At 40.0% G+C, this 23,109-nt stretch overlaps 1 protein-coding gene across 1 annotated transcript in view; it reads right to left on the bottom strand.

Moving 5' to 3' along the window:
* Positions 1-22,808, bottom strand: part of RAB10 (RAB10, member RAS oncogene family) — an 88,594-nt gene extending 65,786 nt beyond the window's left edge. Inside the window, exon 1 of the mRNA XM_045979435.1 lies at positions 22,681-22,808. Within this exon, the coding sequence (XP_045835391.1) occupies positions 22,681-22,807 (127 nt within the window). The 5' untranslated portion in view covers position 22,808. The remainder of the gene's footprint in view (positions 1-22,680) is intronic.
* Between the last annotated feature and the right edge of the window lie 301 nt (positions 22,809-23,109).

Here is a 23,109-nt window from a genome sequence, read left to right as displayed (position 1 = left end):
CTATATTGAAAAGAACTACTGCCACCAAAAAAGACACTGAGGATGTAGAGCCAGGAACAGTCAGCAAAAGAGGCACCACAGTACTTATTATCCTTTCTATTTTTTTTTAAGATTTTATTTATTTATTTGACACTCAGAGATCATAAACAGGCAGAGAGGCAGGCAGAGAGAGAGGGGGAAGCAGGCTCCCTGCCAAGCAAAGAGCCCAACATGGGGCTTGATCCCAGGACACCAGGATTATGACCAGAGCCAAAGGCAGAGGCTTTAACCCACTGAGCCACCCAGGCGCCCAAATCCTTTCTATTTTAAAGGATACTATATTTTTAAAACAATAGGTATTATTTTTAAAAATTAAATTTTCAGGGGCGCCTGGATGGCTCAGTGGATTAAGCCGCTGCCTTCGGCTCAGGTCATGATCTCAGGATCCTGGGATCGAGCCCCGCATCGGGCTCTCTGCTCCGCGGGGAGCCTGCTTTCTCCTCTCTCTCTGCCTGTCTCTCTGCCTACTTGTGATCTCTCTCTCTGTCAAATAAATAAAAAATAAAATCTTAAAAAAAAAAATTTTTTTTAAATTAAATTTTCAATGAATGTAACTCAAATAAAAACAAAGGCACCTATTACTGGAAATCATTTTCCTGACCCAGGGCTAAGGGCACTGACTACAGTAATTTACCACAAAACAAAAATATTCTAAACCAAAGAAAACATCACATACAGAAACGCCAACTCCACCCCTTTTCTGAAAGCTCCTAGAACTGTAACTGTTGGTGGTTAGAGATTTTGGGGTTTCAGTGGGTTCCATTTATAGAGGTGTTTGATGTGGAGAAGAAACATGGCTGCTTAAAATTAACAACAGAAGTGATAAATGACAAAAAAAAAAAAAAATTCCACAAAGTATCATTTCTTTCAACCTAAAAATATGAGTAGCGAATGGAATTGTCCAAACTATATCTCATCTGTTTATAACCATCCCCAAATTACATACCCAAAGAAATCACTCAGGTAAAAGATAGTTTTTGGTGTGTGTTTGTTATTTATTTATTTTATAGATAGAGAGCATGCCCCCAAGTGGGAGTAGGAGCAGAGTGAGAGGCAGAAAATCTGAAGCAGCCTCTGGGCTGAGCACAGAGCCCAAGGCAGGGCTCAATCCCAGGACCTGAGCTGAAACGAAGAGTCAAATGCTCAACCGACTGAGCCACCCAGATGCCCCTAAAAGATACTTTCCAGTAAGTCTTTTTAAGTCATATAGAATGGTCCAGCCCAGTACTGTCTTATCATTCCATTTAATCCAAACAGGTTTACAAGGCAGGCATTACTAGCCCCAGTCTAAAAAGAGTTCCAAAAGATTTAAAAACCTGTCTGAAATTAAACAGTGGCAACAAAGCTATTAATTAATCCATGTGCTTTTCATTACACCATTCCTCCCTTACCACTCTAACCACGACTTCATTTCCTTGCTGGATTCCTATCCTGCCGACACCTGAATATTGGTATTCTTCGCAATTTTTGGAGGTCTTCTCTTCTTACTCCACCATGACTTCAACAGCTTTTATTTCTCCAGACCAGAGTCCCCTCCTTACCTCCCAGACATGATATACAAGTATCTACTGTCTACTAGATACCCTATAGGCACATAAACCAACTCAAAATCTCATCATGCCTCCAACCTGCTCTTTCTCACATATTTCCTGTTAATGACACCAATTCACCCAACCAGTGGCATCATCAGAAATATGTGGCACAGGACGTCTGGGTGGCTCAGCTGGTTAAGCCACTGCCTTCGGCTCAGATCCCCGGGGTCCTGGGATCAAGTCCTGCATCGGGCTCCTTGCTTGGCGGGGAGCCTCCTTCTCTCATTGCCTCTGCCTGCCTCTCTGCCTGCTTGTGTGTACTCTCTCTCTCTCTCTGGCAAATAAATAAAATATTTTTAAAAAATAATAAATAAAAATTCTCTCTCCCTCTCTCTCCCCCTGCCCTCACCCCACTGTACACTCTCCAAAAAAAAAAAAAAAAAAAAAAGTGGCACATGGGCATCTGGCTGGCTCAGCCGGTGGAACACGCAACTCTTGATCTCAGGATTGTGGGTTTGAGATCCACGCTGGGTTTAGAGATTACTTAAAAATTTTTTAAAACTAGGGGCGCCTGGGTGGCTCAGTGGGTTAAGCCGCTGCCTTCGGCTCAGGTCATGATCTCAGGGTCCTGGGATCGAGCCCCACATCGGGCTCTCTGCTCAGCAGGAAGCCTGCTTCCTCGGCTCGCTCTCTCTCTGCCTGCCTCTCTGCCTACTTGTGATCTTTCTCTGTGTGTCAAATAAATAAAAATCTTAAAAAAAAAAATTTTTTAGAACTAAAGAAATAAATACGTGACACAGCTTTAGTCCTGTCACTCACTATCCCATCCACAGGTTGAAGTGTAAGTTCACTGCCAGATCAAACAAGGCACCTTCACAGTTGGCACCACGTTTCTTAACACCTGACAACCCAGACTCAAGATGCCAATACATACAGGACAGACAGGCTGACTAACTGTGATATATTTAATGGAACACTATTCAGCAGTTTAAAAAATGAAACTAACAATGATGACAAATGATCTTCAAGATACATTACAGGAAAGGGGGGGAAATACAACTATTTCTGAGTTGTATTTATTTAATAGTACAACTGACCCCTGAACAACAATGGGTTTGAACTGCACTGGTCCACTACATGCAGATTTTTTTTTTTTTTTTAAATAAATACATGCTGCAAGTGTACTTTCTCTTCCTTAGGATTTTCTCAATAAATCTTTAAAAATATGTATTAATTAACTGTTTATACTGCTGTTAACACTTCTAGTCAACAGCAGGCTATTAGCAGTTGAGTTTTGGCAGAGTCAAGAATTAAATACATTTTCGGGCACCTGGGTGGCTCAGTGGGTTAAGCTGCTGCCTTCGGCTCAGGTCATGATCTCGGGGTCCTGGGATCGAGTCCCGCATCGGGCTCTCTGCTCAGCAGGGAGCCTGCTTCCCTCTCTCTCTCTCTCTCTCTGCTTACCTCTCTGTCTACTTGTGATCTCTCTCTGTCAAAAAAAATAAATAAAATCTTAAAAAAAAAAAAAAGAATTAAATACATTTTCAACAGCACAGGGAGGCTGGTGTCCCTAACCCTCACATTGTTGAAGGGTCAACTATACAACCTTGGTTCCCAAACTAGCTTGTACCCTATCACCTGAGGTGGAACATGAGAACTCCCATTTCCAGCAAGTTTCCTGGTTATACTGGTGCTGCTGTTAAGGGAGCCACACTCTAGAACCACTGTCTTCACAGACACCGCACATTTCAAAAATAAAATTGGATGATTTTTATCATTTTTAAAGGATCAAGACACCACGGACTGTCCAAATTTTACAATGGTAAAGAAAGGCCAAATGTTGCCTAAAAGCCAATCATCCACTGAAGTAGATCCATGGCAACTGTATGTTAAAATTTAACTGACAAATAGCAAGAAAGATGAGTCAAGCTACGATACTATTTCATGGTGCATATCAACATCTACAAAACAACATATGATCATCCAATACCAAGCACACAGCACTGCTTTCAGGAATTTTACAGTAAAAGAGTCAAGGACAAATTAACAAAAAGCGTATTTACTCTTGAAATTGTTAGCTATAATGTGTTCTTTAAAATTAATGTTTAAGACTTCCAATTCTTTCCTTATAGCCACTCATTCCCATCAATCAACAAATTCACTTAACAGACGAAAAAAACTGTATTTGGGAATATGGTTCCCTAAAAAATTCTCACTCAACTGAGCAGTTTCAAACTCAGTAATTTACTAAAATTCATTAAAAGATCAGGAAAGGGGCGCCTGGGTGGCTCAGTGGATTAAGTCGCTGCCTTCAGCTCAGGTCATGATCTCGGGGTCCTGGGATCGAGCCCCGCATCGGGCTCTCTGCTCCGCAGGGAGCCTGCTCCCTCCTCTCTCTCTGCCTGCCTCTCTGCCTACTTGTGATCTCTCTCTGTGTCAAATAAATAAATAAAATCTTTAAAAAAAAAAAAAAAGATCAGGAAAAAACGTTAAAAGAATCCCTCCTGCAAGAATGTTTTTATGGAGCTCAAGTATTCCAAGGGCAGACAGAATGTCAAGCATGGAGATGGTCCCAAGACTGAAGAAAATGTTGGAAGAGCAAACTGTGCCTATCTAGATCACTACCAGAGTTGGAAATTGTCATTAAATAGGAAGTTCACAACCTACGGCAAAGGGTAAGAGAATTCATATAAATATACGGCCTTGTGACCAAGAACTTAATAAATAATGCCTGTTACAAAGCATAACCTAAAAAGAAAGCTGCAATCAGATCAAGAAAATATGTGCTGGGAGAGCTAAAGAAAGTTTAAAATGTCTTGTGTTAAAAAAAGAAAAAAAAAAGAAAAACAATCCTGTAAGTTGTGGTACCTAAATATAAAAACACCTTAATAAGGAAAAGTTTTCAGAAGATAAAGAAAAAGTGAGGGAAAGTCATACTATAGTATAAAACTTAGTTATACTGGAGTTTATCAGGTTAATATTGAATTCATTTTTATTCCCTTAAGTATACATTAACCAACAATAACAAACCCCTGAGAAGTACAGTCCACATATTGCTTAACTTACAGTTCCCTGTGTTATATTAGGTATTACTATTTATTATTTTTATAAGAATATTTTAGGGGCACCTGGGTGGCTCAGTGGGTTAAAGTCTCTGCCTTCAGCTCAGGTCATGATCTCAGGGTCCTGGGATGGAGCCCGGCATCAGGCTCTCTGCTCAGCAAGGAGCCTGCTTCCCTCCCTCTCTCTCTGCCTGCCTCTCTGCCTACTTGTGATCTCTGTCAAATAAATAAAATCTTTTTAAAAAGAGTATTTTATTCAACAGAGAAATACAAACTATCAAATCCTCTCTGACTTATGATCCAAAAATCCACTATTCTTGAGGGAGGCATATTAAGAGCATGGCTGACCTCCTGGAAATCCATCTTAAAGGTTACATATAAGCTAGTTTCACTAAGTTGCTATTTGTGGCTCTGACATTCATTCACACACCTATGCAGACCATCTCTGAGAAATTATTTCTCTTAAAACAGAGAAATTATTTCTCTTAATATATCATTCAATATGTAAAAAATCCTTACATTTACCCCCCAAACCGTTTCACTCACATGTCAAAGGATAACCCTCCAACAAATCTTAGAACTTGAGAAGCAGTAAATAAATCTTAAGTGTGCCTTACCCAGGCTCATAATTTTCTCTTTGGATTATATGCACACTCAGGACTCACTTTTCCACTGATCATCCCAATGTTTTTAATCTTTTTGAATATAAGAAATCTTTTACTATTTTATGATAAATCATTTATTCAGCATCTTGTAGGAAAAAAGTCCAAAAAAGTTAAACTCTGATTATATGTAAAGTACCAAAACTTAATCATTTTTTAAGATTTTATTTATTTATTTGACACACGGAGATCAAAAGTAGGCAGAGAAGCAGGCAGAGAGAGAGGAGGAAGCAGGCTCCCCACTGAGGAGAAAGCCCAATGCGGGGCTCGATCCTAGGACACCGGAATCATGACCTGAGCCGAAGGCAGAGGCTTTAACTCACTGAGCCACTCAGACGCCCCCTTAATCACTTTTTATGTCTCCAAAATACATCAAACTTTCTACCTTGACAGAAACTACTAAAGATAAAGAATTTCTTCTCACTGATAATCAGTTCACAAATCTGTAACTGTATGGAATAGTAATACAATCTTAAAACTTCATTTTAGGGGGCCCCTGGGTGGCTCAGTGGATTAAAGCTTCTGCTTTCAGCTCAGGTCATGATCCCAGGGTCCTGGGATCGAGCCCCACACTGGGCTCTCTACTCCGCGGGGAGCCTGCTTCCTCCTCTCTCTCTCTGCCTGCCTCTCTGCCTGTCAAATAAATAAATAAAATCTTAAAAAAAAAAAAAAAATTTTTAGTTTTCAGGTTCCTCCCTAATTGTCTACTTGTTCTCATTTTTTTTCTGGCTAGACATGTTACCTACATAACAGCAAATGCCTGCTGCTTCTTCACTGCTTTGAGCTTAATAAAATGGAGTTAAAAATCAAAGTCAATGAGACACTGAGGAAACATCAAATACTGCAGTGTTGGAAGACTAACTCCCTAGATAAATATTTTTATTTATAAATTTATTTTTATTTATAAATATTTTAAGATAAATATCTTAAAAGTTGGTTGTTAAAATTCTCCATTTAGGGGTACCTGGGTTGCTCAGTCGTTAAATGTCTGGCCTTCAGCTCAGGTCATGATCCTAGGGTCCTGGGATAGAGTCCCACATCAGGCTCCCTACTTGGCGGGGAGCCTACTTCTTGTTCTTCCACTCCCTGCTGTGTTCCCTCTCTCACTGTGTCTATGTCAAATAAATAAATAAAAATCTTATAAAAATAAAAAAAAAATGGATAGAATTCTCCATCTTAAACTCTACATCTTTCTATAAAATAGAAAAATAAGGTATCTTAAAAGGTATAAAGTTTGTATTTCTCACAACACAAAACATCTTAGAAGAAGAGCAAAGGAAGAAAAAAAAAAAAAGAACAGCAAAGGTACTGTGAATTAGATTCTAACTTCAGGTACTGAGAAAGTACTGCTATTTTGGTACTTTTCAACCACTCCCTCCCCCATAGAGCTAAACTCCACACGAGCTGTTACCAAGTCTTTACTCAACACCATATCCCTGGTACTCAATACAAGATACCCAATACATTTTATAAAATCTCAATTTTTTTAAATAAACAGTAACTGTAAAGGCATAATTTCCTAGTTTATTTTTTAAAAAATGACTACGGGGGCGTCTGGGTAGATCAGCCAGTTAAATGCCCGTCTTCAGCTGGGGTCATGATCCCAGGGTTCTGGGACTGAGCCCCACATTGGGCTCCTTGCTCAGTGGGGAGTCTGCTTCTCTCTCTCCCTTTGCCTGCTGCTCCCCTGCTTATGTCCTCGCTCTGTCAAATAAATATTTTTAATTTTTAAATAAAGACTATGTTCCCCTTGAAATATGTATCTTTATTTTGAATCAGACACATGATCATACACAAAATAAATTCTTAAGAAACATAAAAGGAAATATAGCAAAATATGGGCTACTGGCAAATCTAGAAGAAGTATATAAGGGGATTCATTTTAATTTTTTTTTTTTTTTTAAGAGATCACAAGTAGGCAGAGAGGTAGGCAGAAAGGGGGGAAAGCAGGCTCCCTGCTGAGCAGAGAGTCCAACGCGGGGCTCGATCCCAGGTCCCTGAGATCATGACCTGAGCTGAAGGCAGAGGCTTAACCCCTGAGCCACCCAGGCGCCCCAGGGGATTCATTTTAATAAGTAACTTAACTTTTCTGTAGGTTTTAAATTTTTCAAAAAACAGTTTTTAAAACTCTTACTCACTTAGGCAAAGAGCTAATGTTTGAACAGTTCTTTTTTTTTTTAAGATTTTATTTATTTATTAAAAAAAAAAAAAAAGATTTTATTTATTTATTTGACAGACACAAGTAGGCAGAGAGGCAGGCCGAGAGAGAGGAGGAAGCAGGCTCCCTGCCAAGCAGAGAGCCCGATGCAGGGCTCGATCCCAGGACTCTGGGATCACGACCCGAGCTGAAGGCAGAGGCTTTAACCCACTGAGCCACCCAGGCGCCCCAAACAGTTCTTTTGATATTATATTTACCTTCTATAACTCTTTCCCCTTTACTATGATGAGAATATATCCCCACACACAAATATATACAAAAATTTACTGAATTTTTAAAAATTCATATTTATATAACTTCTGATTTAAGGAAAGCAAAGGCATTTTTTATAAGAATATATAAAGAGGTAGAATAACAATACTTACACTTTGTAAGAACAAATGTTTACTAGGAGGTCTCAAACCAGCAAAATCATGAGTGAAGATACTGTATCACTCAATGCCAAATGCTGTAATATACGGGACACACTGCAATCTTCTAACAGACTGAATTTGCTGAATCATCCATTGTTCAGTATTTTATAAAATAGTATACACCAAAAGCAGAAGACTGAATAGAAGACTCATACTTTGTTTCAAAAAGCAAAAACACTCCTTTTTCTCCCAAGTAAGTCAGCCAAGAATTATACATCTAAACTAAAACCGTTTCCTTTAAATAACACTGTTTCTGAACAGAACTTGTCTGATTCTCTACCACATTCATCTGATTATCCTAAGAAACAAAACTTCAATATTCTGAGGATGGGCTGGATATTTAAAAAACAGTAGCAAAATATTATTCATCCTAACTCTACTGGACATTCTGAGTTAAAAAGTGGAGTCAATATCCTTTTGAGTCAAAAATTACTTCAAATTCCAGGGGTGCCTAGCTGGCTCAGTTGGAAAAGCATCCAACTCTGGATCTCAGAGTCATGAGTTTAGCCCCACACTGGGCGGTAGAGGTTACTTAAATAAGTTAATATTTTTTTGGAAAAATTACTTCAAATTCCATTAAGGTAGTATAAAAAGATCTTTCGACTCATTCTCTCCAGAATCACACCAAAACAGTAAGGAAAACAAGAAATATTAAACAGACAGACAGACATTGTAACTCTAATCACAATACATGAAGACAAAAAAAAATCTTATGACTTCAGGGTCCACTAAAGACATCGAGAAGCAAGCCAATTTAAATTTATGTCTCAGAACCCTGGAAAGGTTTTGCAACAGGAGGTATCAGGCACCAGGCAGAAAGGGAAGGCCTGATTTAGGTTTACATAAGGACACCCCTAAGACCTGGCCTCCATCTCACCTAGCCAGATTTTACCACTCCTCAAGGCTAAAGCAGGAATCTAAACATTTGTTCTCCAAATTCAAGAACGAGAGGCTCAATGTAGTGTGTAGAGGAGACTAAAAACAGAGAGATTAAAAAGCCCCACGCAGGGCGCCTGGGTGGCTCAGTGAGTTAAGCCACTGCCTTCATCTCAGGTCATGATCTCAGGGTTCTGGGATCGAGTCCCGCATCGGGCTCTCTGCTCAGCAGAGAGCCTGCTTCTCTCTCTCTCTCTGCCTGCCTCTCTGTCTACTTGTGATCTCTCTCTGTCAAATAAATAAAAAAATACTCTTAAAAAATAAAAAAAATTTTAAAAAAGCCCCACGCATGTTACAGAGCTTGCAAACATCTTTTTAATGACCCATTCTTCATTCTTAATTATGAACATGCACCCTGAAATTACCAATCATTTGAGAAGGGCCTCTAAATACAGAATAAACCTTGTGACCATCTTATTTGCTGCAAATAAAAAATAAATAAAAAATTTAAAAAGTAGGGGTGTCTCAGTGGCTCAGTCGGTTAAGTATCTGCCTTTGGCTCAGATCATCACAGGGTCCTGGAATCAAGCTTCACACAGGCTCCCTGCTCAGTGGGGAGCCTGCTTCTGCTTCTCCCTCTCCCTCTGCCAATCCCCCGCCCCCGTGCTCTCTTTCTCAGATAAATAAATAATTTTTCAATTAAATTTAAAAAATAAAATGCAGAATAAAACAAATGTGGGGGGAGCACAGAAAACTTGAAGGAAAAAAAATCAGTCAATAAAGGAAAATGTCAAACAAGCTACCTTCCAAGAAAAAAATACTGTATTCATGAAAAGAGAACACTTTAACAGACAATTTCAAGGAATAAACAAGAAAAAACTACTAGAAATTTAAAAATATGACAGCTGAAATAAAACCTTCAATAGAAAAGTCAGAAGATAAATCGAGGAAATCTTCTAGAAAGTAAAACAAATGAAAAAAGCTGGAAAACAAGAAACTACCCAATCAACCCAGGAAGTCCAAAAGCCAATTAAAAACAGAAAAAAGGGAAGAAAATTATAGGGGGTAAAAATGCAAGAAAAACCTGCAAAGACCCACCAAATATTTAGAAAAATGGGTTAAGGGGCGCCTGGGTGGCTCAGTGGATTGAGTCGCTGCCTTCGGCTCGGGTCATGATCTCAGGGTCCTGGGATCAAGCCCCGCATCGGGTTCTCTGCTCCGCAGCGAGCCTGCTTCCTCCTCTCTCTCCGCCTGCCTCTCTACCTACTTGTGATCTCTCTGTCAAATAAATGAATAAAATATTTTAAAAAAAAAAATGGGTTAAGAAAAGATCCCACCAAGATACATCATTGTGCAATTTGTTACCAGGAATTTAAAAAAAAAAAAATTGTTTTATTTTATTCATTTACTTGTCACAGAGAGAGAGAGAGCACAAGCAGGGGGAATGGTAGGCAGAGGGAGAAGCACGCCCCTAGCTGAGCAGGGAACCCAATGTGGGACTCTAATATCAGTACCCAGGGATCAAGACTGAGCCACCCAGGAGTCCCTCAAAATTTTTTTAAACCTAAAAACTTCCAGAGACAATCTAAGCCACAAACAATGGGTAAAGTATCAGAGTGGTACTGGACTTGCTAGTAGTATCAGAAGCTACACAGCCACAGACTAATACTTTCAAAATCAAGAAAAATTATTTTCAACCTAGAATCCTAATTCCTGCCAAAACTTTATTGAATGAAAAAGAATTAAGACATTGTCAAATGTGGAAAGTCTCAAAAAATTTCCTTTGCCATGCACCCCTTTTTCAAGAAACTACTAAACCATGAAACAAGCCAAGGCCATTAAACCCCCCCAAAAAACAAACAAACAAACAAGCAAAAACAGTATTACACAGAAGAGGCAACTAAGAAAATTCCCAAGGCAAAAGCTGTACAACAGGCCTAGTTAATGACCAATTCACTATTGAAGCAGGAAAAGAAAAGATGTAGAAGAGGTGTGCCCAGGAAGGGAAAAAAAAAAAAAGATTATCTTTCTGATGATTTGACTGTATACATAATCATTCTGAGAGGTTGTTGGAGAATGTAAGAAGACAATGGGTAAAAGGAAATTAATCAAATAAAGAGAACTTTTAACTTCAGAGGAAAGGAGAGTCAAACCATTTGGCTTGACAAGGAATATTTACATGGCTATATTAATGGAACCACTAGAAACCAATTTAACAAAAAGGAGAAAGCGTGGGATAAGATTACAAAATGTTAAAATTCTCATTTAGTATTAAATCAATGACTCAAGAAATGGCTATATATGCATATCATTTGAAAAGACGTATGAAGGGGCACCTGGCTGGCTCAGTCAGTAGAGTATGAGATTCTTGATCCTGAGGTCATGAGTCTGAGCCCCACACTGAGAGTGGACCTTACTTAAAAAATAATAATAGATAAATATGAAAAAAAGAAAACAGAGGTAGGTAATAGAAGAGCCAGAGGATGCCTCTCAATAACAGGACAGGGGATGGAGAGGGACAGGACAAGAGATTCCTTTTTTTGTTACTATAAATCTTTTATTACTTTTTAATCTTTTTTAAAAGATTTTATTTGAGAGAGAGAGAAAGAGCACACACACACATGCACGCACCTGTGCACAAGCAGGGTGGGGGAAGGGGCACAGAGAGAGGGAGAAGCAAGCCCTGCTGAGAGGCACCTCAGTGCTTCTCCCTCTGCCTCTCCTCCTCTCTCTCAAATAAATAAAATCTTTTTTAAAAATAGAAGAAAATCTGGGGGCACCTGGGTGGCTCAGTGGTTTAAGCCGCTGCCTTCGGCTCAGTTCATGATCTCAGGGTCCTGGGATCCAGTCCCGCATCGGGCTCTCTGCTCGGCAGGGAGCCTGCTTCCCTCTCACTCTCTCTGCCTGCCTCTCTGCCTACTTGTGATCTCTCTCTGTCAAATAAATAAATACAATCTTTAAAAAAAAAAAAAAAGAAAATCTTCAGGATCTAGGACTAAACAAAGTTCTTAGACACCAAAAGCATGATCCATAAAAAGAAAAATTCAACTTCATCAAAATTATAATCGTTTGCTCTATAAATGTCCACATGAAGAAGAAACAAGCTGTAGACTAGGAAAAAATATTTGCAAAGCACATATCCAACAAAGGACTAGTATCTCTCAAAACTCAACAGTAAAAACAGTCCAAGAAAATGGGCAACTGACATGAACAGACATTTCATCGAAGATATGTAGATGGTAAATAAGGACATAAAAATTTTTTCAACACCTCTGGCCGGCAGGGAAATGCAAATTAAAACCACAATGAGAGTATCACTACACACATACCAGAATAGCAAAATACAAAATAGTAACACCACCAAATGCTGGTAAGGATGCAAAGAAACTAGATCACTCACACACTTCTGGTGGGAATGTAATAGTACAGCTACTCTGGAAACAGTTTGGTAGTTTCTTATAAAACTAAACATGCAATTACCATATGATCCACTAATTATACTATTGGGCATTTATCCCAGAGAAATGAAAACTTATGATCATATAAAAACCTATACACAAATATTCATAGCAGCTTTATTTATAACAGCCAAAAGCTGGAGTCAGCTGTGATGTTCCTCAACAGGTGAACGGTTAAACAAACTGTGGTGAATGCATACCATGGAATACTATGCAAGAAAAAAGAACTACTGATAGTACAAAACTTGAATGAATCTCCAGAGAATTATGTTAAGTGAATAAAGGCCAATCCCAAAGGTTACATCCTATATGATTCCATTTATATAACATTTATGAAATGACAAACTTTATAAATGAAGAACAACCTTCTGGAGGAGATAAATGCGGGTAGGAGTCTGAAAAGAACACTAGAGACCCCTGACCCTTGAAACAGTTCAGTATCTTGACAGTGGTGGTGACAACATTAACCTACACAAGTGACAAAACTGCAGAGAATTTAATATACATACACAAATGAAAACCAAACTAGGAAATGTAAAAAAGACTGGTGTACCATGCCAGATGCCAATATCCTGGTTGTGATATTAGAGTTTCAAAAAATGTTTCTGTAAGGAGAAGTGTACAAGGGATCCCCTGTATTGTAACTACATGTGAAGCTACAATTGCCTTAATAAAAATTTCAATTAAAAAAAGTCTGCATGGGGTGCCTGGGTGGCTCAGTTGTTGGGTGTCTGCCTTCAGCTCACGTCATGATCCCAGGGTCCTGAGATGAGCCTCATCAGGCTCCCTGCTCCCTGGGAAGCCTGTTCTCCCTCTCCCACTCCCCCTGCTTGTGTTCCCTGTCTCTCTCTCTCTGTCAAAAAAAAAGAAGTAAAATCTTAAAAAAAGTTTCTGCACAAGCACTGCTATTGATATGAAAGAAACAAATCAACACTGTCCCTTCTGTTCTGATTTTGATACGTTGTACTTTTTGGATCTCCAGAATACCGGTTTTTCCATTTTCTAATGATTTACAACCTTGGATGCTCTGTTTCTGGGTCATACTGGAAACTCAGTGTTCCATCACCAGTTGCTGTTTTCCTCAAAAAAAAATTATTTTTCATCTCAAGAAAGAAGGATAAACATCAAGTAATCACTTCTGCTTATAATCCAAAATATTGTTTTCAAAGAAAGTCTTTCCTCATTTCAGATTTCCTTCAGGTGAGTTTTCTTTACCAAAATTTTATTCTAATCATTTTTTCAAGTTCCTTTATCTTATCATCCAAATTTTAAAACCTATTCCAGGGGCACCTGGGTGGCTCAATAGGTTGAGCCTCTGCCTTCAGCTAAGGTCATGATCTCAGGGTCCTGGGATCGAGCCCCGCATTGGGCTCTCTGCTCGGCAGGGAGCCTGCTTCCCCCGTCTCTCTGCCTGCCTCTTGGCCTGCTTGTGAGCTCTCTGTCAAATAAATAAATAAAATCTTTAAAAAAAAAAACAAAAAAAACCTAGTCCAGGTGTACCTGGTTGGCTCAGTAGATAAAACATGGAACTCTTGATCTCAGGACTATAAATTCAAGCAATTGGGTGTAGAGATTACCTAAAAATAATACCTTAAAAAAAGTATTCTAGTAACCCCCAATATTCATCTACTTGAAGGAAGTAAATCTATGACCTTTCCAAGACTTTTATCAGTCTTTCAGTTTCAGAAAATCTTCTATTAACATGCTCTGTAGCTTTAAACTGTTCATTTATGACTGAACCATCTCCATAAGCAATTTTCCCATGTAGATCTCTTTAATCACAGAATTTATATTTTATGCTAAATAGCAGTTTCTAATTTGTAAATCAACACTCAAGCAGCCCTTACATTTCTCTACTAATCACAGCTCCTACCACAGCACTGACTGGGGAAACTGAAACTGTTCAAAGTTGACACAGATTACCAGTATTTCTCCTACCATTCTTTCCCTTTTACAAACCCAACAGGAGTACTGGTATTTCCTTCACCACATTTTATACTCCATGATTCTGGAAATAAAGTAATTACCCCTGGCATATCTGCTTAGCTCTGCTCTGTTATGCTCTTAAGTCTGCAAAAGACAAGTAACCTGAACAAACTTGGTATTTGGTGCTGATACCTGTTACTCTTCCTCACTCCTGCCAAAACAGAAACAAAACAGAAAAACCACTGTAACTCCATTTTTCAAATAGAAATTGATGAGTAGAAAGAATTATCCATCATTAATTTTTTTTTCAAACAAAACAATGAAATTCTCTGAATGAGAAACATGGCCACAGACAGAAATGGATCTAGAGTCTAGTGAAAACTCTATGGCTCAGGTCATGATCTTGTGGTAGTGGAATAGAGCCCTGCCTTGGGCACCATGCTCAGCAGGTGAATCTGCTTGTCCCTCTCTCCTTGCTCCTCCCCCCAACCCTTGTGCATGAATCTTACAAAAAACAAAAACAAAAACAAAAAAAACTCTCTCGCTAATTAGCCATACAATCTGTTGGAACTTCCTTCACCTCACCAGTCTGTTTTCTGACTCTTTAAATGAATTACAGAGCTCTTTCCTGCATTAATATTTCATGATTCTAACATTCTAGGTAGACACACACAACAAAAAAAAACAAAACAAATCTGTCTTCAGTATCTAAAAGTACAGACCAATGACACTAAAGTGTGGTAAATACCATAAAGGATCCTCTCGACTCAGTCACCACTGGTTAACAGTAGCTATCACATGGAACAGTGAGGGGCTGTCTGTGATCAAATGCTCTTAACAGGGAACTGGGTCAAGTGTTGGGTAGTTTTGTCTGTTTTCTGGATTCTCAGGAAAATATACATAACATAAAATTTGCCTTTTTAAACTGTGGTAAAAATACACATAAGACTTTCCACGTGAACAAGTTTTAAGTGCATAACGCAGTAGCGTTAAATATATTCACACTGTTGTGCAAGAGATCTCCAGTACTTTTTCATCTTACAAAACTGAAACTCTATACGCATTAGACTACTCCCTACTCTCCCCTTCCCCCACCCCCTGGGGGACTATCATGCTACCTTTCACTATTCTACTTTCTGTTTCTATGAATCTGAATTTAGATACCTCATGTAAGTGCAATCATACAGTGAAACCATTTTGAAGCATACAATTCAGTGGCATTATATTTACTGTCATACAACCACCACCACTACCCATCTCCCCAAACTGAAACTCTGTACCCATTAAACAATAATTCCCCATTAACTGAAAATCTATACATATTAAGCAATAACTCCCTATTACCCCGTCCCCAGTAACCACTATTCTACTTTCCCTATGAATTTGCCTATTCTAGGTACCTCATATAAATAATTTCACCCAGCATTTGTCTTTTTTGGGCGGGGGGGGAGCTGGCTTGTTTCACTCAGCACAGTGTTTTTAAGGTCCAGCCATGTTGTAGCATATACCAGAATTTCACTCCTTTTTAAGGTTGAGTGATATTCCACTCTACATATACAACACTACATATTTTGTGTGGCCATTCATGTGGACATTTGGGTTGTTTCCACCATTTGGCTATTACGAATAATGTGGCTAAACAGGTAAGTGTTGGTGAGGATATGGAGAAAGTGGAACGCTGCTATAGTGATAGTGGAAATGTAAAACAGTGCAGTCACTGTGGAAAATATGGTAGTTTCTCAAAAACTTAAAAACAGAATTACCTCTTAATCCAGCAATTTCACTTCTGGGTCTATACCCAAAAGAACTAAAAGAGCTCGAACAGGTAATTGTATAACAAAGTCCATTTGTAATAAGTGAGTCATCCAAATGGGTGAGGTAACATCTCATAGTGGTTTTGATTGGCATTTCCCTAATCATTAGTAATGCCGAACACCTTTTCACGTGCTTAGTGGCTGTTTGTATATCCTCCTTGGGAAAAATGTCTAGATAGTTTTTAATCAGTCCTAAAAATATGTGTTCAAATGAATGATTCGTTAGGCATTCTGGAATTCCTGTAGCATAAACTGCTGACTGAATCACAGCAAAGTCCAGACACGTTTAATGTGGCAGAGATTTTTTTCATTTCTCTAAAAAGCAACCTCCCCATATAAATGAGCTCAGTTCAATTTAATCAACCAACTCTTAAAGGCAGGCTAGTGGAAGCATCCTACTCTTCCAAAGCTTAGCAAGAATACTCAAAGAAAACAAAAGGGTGCATTCATTATACCTCTCTCAGGTTCAAGACTCTACCAATTTAGCTTCCTGCATGAAGCCCAGATGCTCCATTTCCCAATGAAAGAAATTCCCTATGGAAAAGGTAATAATTAAGTCTAGGCATGGAGGGAGGGATTAAAACACCAAAAAGTAGCACATTCAGTAAGACAGCCCACTACCTTGGGACAAGTCCCTTTAACTTTTATCACTTAAGGGTAATGCTTTCCTGACCTCGTACTGCCAAAAGGGTTATAACCAAATCAACCACTAAAATTTGCTCATCCAAAACCAATTAACTCTCTTTTAGCAAATATTTTTAGCAAATATTCTAACAATCTTTGAATTTCCAAAGCCAGTTTTACCCTAAAATTATTCTATTAGACAAACAGCTAGTATTTTTTTTTTTTTTTTAAGATTTTATTTCTATGAGAGAGAGAGAGCATGGGGGGGAGGGGGGCAGAGGAAGAAGCAGACTTCCCACTAAGCAGGGAGCCGGATATAGGACTCCAGGATCATGACATGAGCTGAAGACAGTCGCTTGAGCCAGGCAGGCGCCCAAACAGCTAATATTCTTAAGGAGAGATCTCAATCTACTTCACATATATAATGCTCAGAAAGGAGGTAGAAAGGGAAATATTAAAATAAAATTAAGCCCTATTCTATGTTAGAGGCTCCTGACTCTGTACTACTTGTCTGCCTCTCTTCCTTCATTCATTATTTATCATGCACCCATTAAAGAAAGATACTCTTCTAGGTACTTAGCATCTATCAGCAAAACGAACAAACAAAAAAACAGCGCACCTCTGCCCTTGTGTAGCTTATAGACTAGTGCCCCTGGATTCTCTTTGAGAATGTTGAGTGTGAAACATACCAGTAATTTATTTTTGCAACTCTATCTGCAATAAATCTGACTATAAATATCATACATAATTTCTGGTATAAATGTGTGAGAATTAAAAGTACACAGAAAAATGTAAATACAGCAGTCTTTGAGGGTACTGTAAGCACAATAAGCCTATAAAAATTCTTCAAAGAATCAATGACCAATGAGCAACTAAAATGATTCTGCCTGAAATAATGAGGGCCTACTGAATAATAATGAGTTTGGCCCTTCTGAATACCCCTTCTATTTATTTCTGAATACTCACCTAGCAAGGTAACTATCTATTCAAACCTCAGGAGGTTTTAACAATCAAGTAACAACTCAAATTTCACTATCATTCATAATTAGAGAATGCTCCAGATTTTTTAAAACATCAAAGGAAAAAAAACACTTTTAAAGTTTTTTTAAAAAGTAAATAGTACACATCCAAAGTCATTTCTAGTTATCTGCACGTTAGACAACTAGTTAGTTCAGACTGTTTAGACATGCACTGTCCAATATGGTAACCAACATGTGACTATTGAGCACTTTAAATGGGCCCAATCTAAATTGAAATTAGCTGTAAGTATAACATACACACTGAAAAAAATAAAATGTCAAAATGTCATCTTCTTAATTTTGATTACATATTAAAATGATAACATTTCAGATAAAAATGAGTTAAAGTTTATCATTAAATTCTTCCCTGGAGGGTGCCTGGGTGGCTCGGTTGTTAAGCACCCATGCAGGTCATGATCCCAGGGTCCTGGGATTGAGCCCCACATCAGGCTCCCAGTTCAGCGGGAAGCCTGCTTCTCCCTCTCCCACTCCCCCTGCTGTGTTCCCTCTCCTGCTAGGTCTCTGTCAAATAAATTTTAAAAAATCTTTAAAACCAATCAATCAATCTTTGGGGTGCCTAGATGGCTCAGTCAGGTAAGTGTCTGACTCCTGATTTCAGCTCAGGGCATGATCTCAGGTCTGTGAGATTGATCCCCACACTCGGCAAGGAGTCTGCTTCAGATTCCCTCTCACCCTCTGCCCCTCCCCCTCCCCACATATACATGCTCTAAAATATAAATCTTTAAAAAAAAAAAATTACAAACATGGGGCACCTGGATGGCTCAGTGCTTTAAGCCTCTGCCTTTGGCTCAGGTCATGATCTCAGGGTCCTGGGTCTGAGCCCCACATCAGGCTCTCTGCTCAGTGGGAAACCTGCTTCTCCCCCCGATCTCTGCCTGCCTCTCTGCCTACTTGTGATTTCTCTGTCAAATAAATAAATAGAATCTTAAAAAAAAAAAAAAAAAATTCTTCTTTTTCTTTTTAATTTATTTTATCTGGGGCTCCTGGGATCAAGCCCTGCATCAGGCTTCCTGCTCAGTGAGGAATCTGTTTCTTCCTCTCCCTCTGCCCTCCCCCTGCCTCCTTCCCTCAATTAAATAAATAAAATCTTAAAAACATATATATTTATTTTTCTTAAAGATTTTATTTATTTTGGACACCTGGGTGGCTCAGTTGGTTAAGCACCTGTCTTCAGCTCAGGTCATAATCCCAGAGTCCTGGGATCAAGCCCTCCATCAGGCTCCCTGCTCAGCATGGAGTCTGCTTCTCCCTTTGCCCCTTCCCCCCCCCCGCCTTTATTCTCTGCCCCTCTACAAAAATAGAATCTTTTAAGAAAAAGATTTTATTATTTTGAGAAAGAGCATGCACAAACGCTGAGACCACAGGAAGAGGGGCAGAAGGAGAGAGAGAATCTCAGGTAGATTCCATGTTGGGCGGGGGGCGCTCAGAGCCCAACACTGCCGAATCTCACAACCAACCTGAGCCAAAACCAAGAGTCAAATGCTTAAATGACTGAGCCACCCAGGCACCCCAAGACCGATTTATTTATTCATATATAAAGAGAAAGCGCGCGCGCACACACACGGGGGGGGGGGGGGAGGGATGCGGGGGGGGGGGGCGGCAGAGGGAGAGGATCTCAAGCTGACTTCCGGCTAAGCACAGTCCAAAGCAGGGTTCAATCCCACAACCCCAAGATCATGACCTGAGCTAAAATCAAGACTTGGGCTCAACCAATTGAGCCACCCAGGTGCCCTCCTCTTTTACTTTTGTTAATGTAAAACTTATTTTTTACTTTTTTTTATTTTAAAAGATTTTATTTATTTAACAGAGAGAAATCACAAGTAGGCAGAGAGGCAGGCAGAGAGGGGGAAGCAGGCTCTCTGCTCAGCAGAGCCCAATGATTCGGGGTTTGATCCCAGGACCCTGAGATCATGACCTGAGCTGGAGGCAGAGGCTTAACCCACTGAGCCACCCAGGCGCCCCATTTTTTAATACCAAAAATATCACCCATTTGGCTCACAGTTTATTTGTGTTAAACAGCACTGGTTAAGAGAACAGACTTCTAAAGCTGCATACAGAATAATATATGTTATATATATTCAAACTATGCTCAGAATTTTACACTTTGATATTTATTCATTTCTCAGTTCACATTCTTCAACCTGTCTTCTATATCGAAATGGCAAACATCAAATATTTTTATATCAAAATATGAAAGTTTCAGAGTCTAACGTGAAATTGTTTAGCAGAGCACTGACAAGTGACCACTGTGCACAGGGCATTCAATCCATACAGTAACTTGTTCTGCTGCAAGTGGTTCTTCTGTATCTAACTAACACGCACTCTGCTTCTAAAGTGTGCCTAGTACCATGCTTGACGCTTTACTTTCACTGACCTATAAAATTCTCACAACTACCCTATGTAGTAGGTCCTATTTTTTTTTAAATATTTTTTTTAAAAGATTTTATTTATTTATTTGACAGAGATCACAAGTAGGCAGAGAGGCAGGCAGAGAGAGAGGGAAGCAGGCTTGCTGCTGAGCAGAGAGCCCGATGCGGGACTCGATCCCAGGACCCTGAGATCATGACCTGAGCCGAAGGCAGCGGCTTAACCCACTGAGCCACCCAGGCGCCCCTGTAGTAGGTCCTATTTAAAGAGGAAACTGAAGCATACAGAGATTAAGTAACTTGCCAAAGTCCACAGCCTGTGGAAGTAGGATTCTAAGCCACCGGCTCAAACCAAAACCACCATACACTTTTCCCTAATAAAAGAACTACACAAGGGGTGGTCTGGCTGGCTCAGCTGGAAGAGCATGAGACTCCTGATCTCGGGATTTTTGAGTTCAAGCCCCATGATGGGTGTAAAGATTACTAAAAAAAAAAATAAAATAAAACAAACAAACAAAAAAAAAGGACTACACAAGACTGTCATTATCTTATAGGACTGAGTTCTAGTTGTGCATATGTAACCATTTAAAAAAAAACTGTAATAGATGGGGCTTAATGCCTTGCATCCCACTCTCTACTCCACCCTTCTCAATGGTGGGTTAAAGCTGCCCACATGAATTAAATCCTTGATCTTACTACAAGTTTATACTGTGCTCCCTTTTCCAGAATTTGTAGATCCTATCCCATCTCTCTGGTCCAATTCCTATGTCCTTCAGACTTCATTTCAGACATCATCGCCATGCAAGCCAACTCAAGATTCCTCCTGATTTAGGCTAGTCACTCCTCCTCCCTCTGCTCATCCCTATTGTAGTGTCTCCCACACTCTGTCCTCACTAGATGGCTCCAGGGATCTACTGTGTTCACCACTTACCTTAAACCGTGCCTAACATTAGGTGCTCAATAAATATTTGCTGAACTATCTAACCACCTGACCCACCCAGCTACAGCTAAAAGTGGAATATTAAAAGCAAACTTAGGAATAGGAGAGGCTAATCCACGAGCAGAGAACAAGTTCTAAATTTCATAAAATTTATGGCAAGTCAAAAGAATAGTATCATACACATAAAATAATGATTGCGATGACTCTTTCCCACCCCCAAAAAAAGGAAGAGTAAAATTAAAATCTATTTGAAATGATTACTTGCCCAATTTAGTTTCTGCATAATTTGTAAGAATAAATTAAGTAGCTGACTAAAATTCTGTCATAAGAAATCCTAACCAACCATTCCAGTAATGCTATAAATTGAAATCAGTTTAATTTTGACAATTCTCAAGAGTTCCGAAAAGACTGAAGTTGCTTTTTAAAATCATCTCAAACATAAAACTGGTTACACTTAGGGACGCCTGGGTGGCCCAGTGGGTTAAAGCCTCTGCTTTCAGCTCAGGTCATGATCCCAGTGTCCTGGGATCGAGCCCCACATGGAGCTCTCTATTCCGCGGGGAGCCTGCTTCCTCCTCTCTTTCTCTCTGCCTGCCTCTCTGCCTGTGATCTCTGCCTGTCAAATAAATAAATAAAATCTTAAAAAAAAAAAAAAAAAAAGAAAGAAAGAAAGAAAAACTAGTTACACTTACAATTGGGTTTCACTACACTCCTCCAATGCTCAGTGCTGGGCTCCAAATGACAGGAGCAACCATGTGCCCTTTAAGATATTTACGCAAGGGGGGGGGGGGGTTCACATACAATTCATTTAAGGCAAGTTGTGTTAATTCCACTAAATTTTCTAACCAGAGTCCAAAGGGACTTTCCTAGAGCCTTCCCTCTTCTTTTCCAAAATGGGAAACCGACTAAAAAGGTCAATCTTCAGTTCTTAACTTCCACACTAAGTAATTCCGAAACATGAGGTGAAAGTACATGAGAAGTTCTAGGGCTAGGGCTGGCCAAACGTTTTCCTGTAAATTGTAGCGCAAAGTCAAATAGAAGAGAGAACTTCATTCTTTCGGGTTTGAGGACAGAAACTGATCATCTCTTTTAGATTACTGCTTCTGTTGATGTCTGGAAAAGCACTGTGAGGCAAACATGCCATTGAGTCCCACCCCAAGCACGAAGAGCCTCCGATTGTTTGACACATCAATGGATTAGTCAACGCGGGGGAACTCACTTTTCCCCTCTAATTTGCTTTAATTATTCCTCACACAAACCCTCAAGTTTACTCTAAGTTATGACCAGATGGAATCGTCTCCTTGCCCTGAAGTATAAATTCAGGCCTTTACCAAAGGACTACTACGGCTTCAATCCCAACCTCTAAAATAAATCCCTTACAAGTACCGTACATCTAGTAACGCCACACAGATATGGAAAAAGCCAGTCCAGTCGCTGAAAGAAACAGCATTCTGGGACGCGGTTAATGCTGCATATTTTGCAACAGAGGCAATGAACAGAGTAGGAGACTTGAAAGCAAAAGACCGGATGGAAAGCATGGGAAGACCCCGCCCCAGTAAGCTCGATGTCGATTCCAACACTAACTTGGGTCTGTCGCTTGGAATCGGAATCACTGAAACAAAGGCGTTTATTACGGGAAGCAAGATGTCTGGAGTAAAAAAAACGGTTTGCAGCTACCCACACCGTACACCATCTTCCCACAGGTCTTACCTATGGTGGAAATAAAGGTGGTATTAAAGGCATCATCCGAAAAACGAAAAAGGACGCAGGTCTTCCCTACTCCCGAGTCTCCGATCAGGAGCAGCTTGAAAAGCAGGTCGTACGTCTTCTTCGCCATTGGGAGGAGCGGCTCAGGCTCTCGCCGCCGGCGGCCCCAAGGGATCGGTCCCTCTCACTACGGCCAACTCCTCACTTGGGCGTTCTCAGGCCGGAGTACCGGGGAAGCGTGGGAAAAACGAGGGCTCGAGAGGGCGGGGGAGACCTACGAACGGCCTCGTCGAGGAAGCCCCGACGGTGGCGGCGTCCGGTGCCTCCGAGGGCGGCGACCGCGGCTCCGCAGCCTCTCCCAGCCGCTCCGCCCGGTTCCGGGGAGTCGGTCGGGACAAAATGGCCTCCCCTCCCCCTTCAGGGCTGCTCGGC

This window comes from Meles meles, chromosome 15 (assembly GCF_922984935.1).
Source record: "Meles meles chromosome 15, mMelMel3.1 paternal haplotype, whole genome shotgun sequence".
Classification (NCBI taxonomy): domain Eukaryota; kingdom Metazoa; phylum Chordata; class Mammalia; order Carnivora; family Mustelidae; genus Meles; species Meles meles.
Note: the sequence above shows the minus strand (reverse complement) of the source record. Positions and strands in the feature narration are given on the sequence as shown.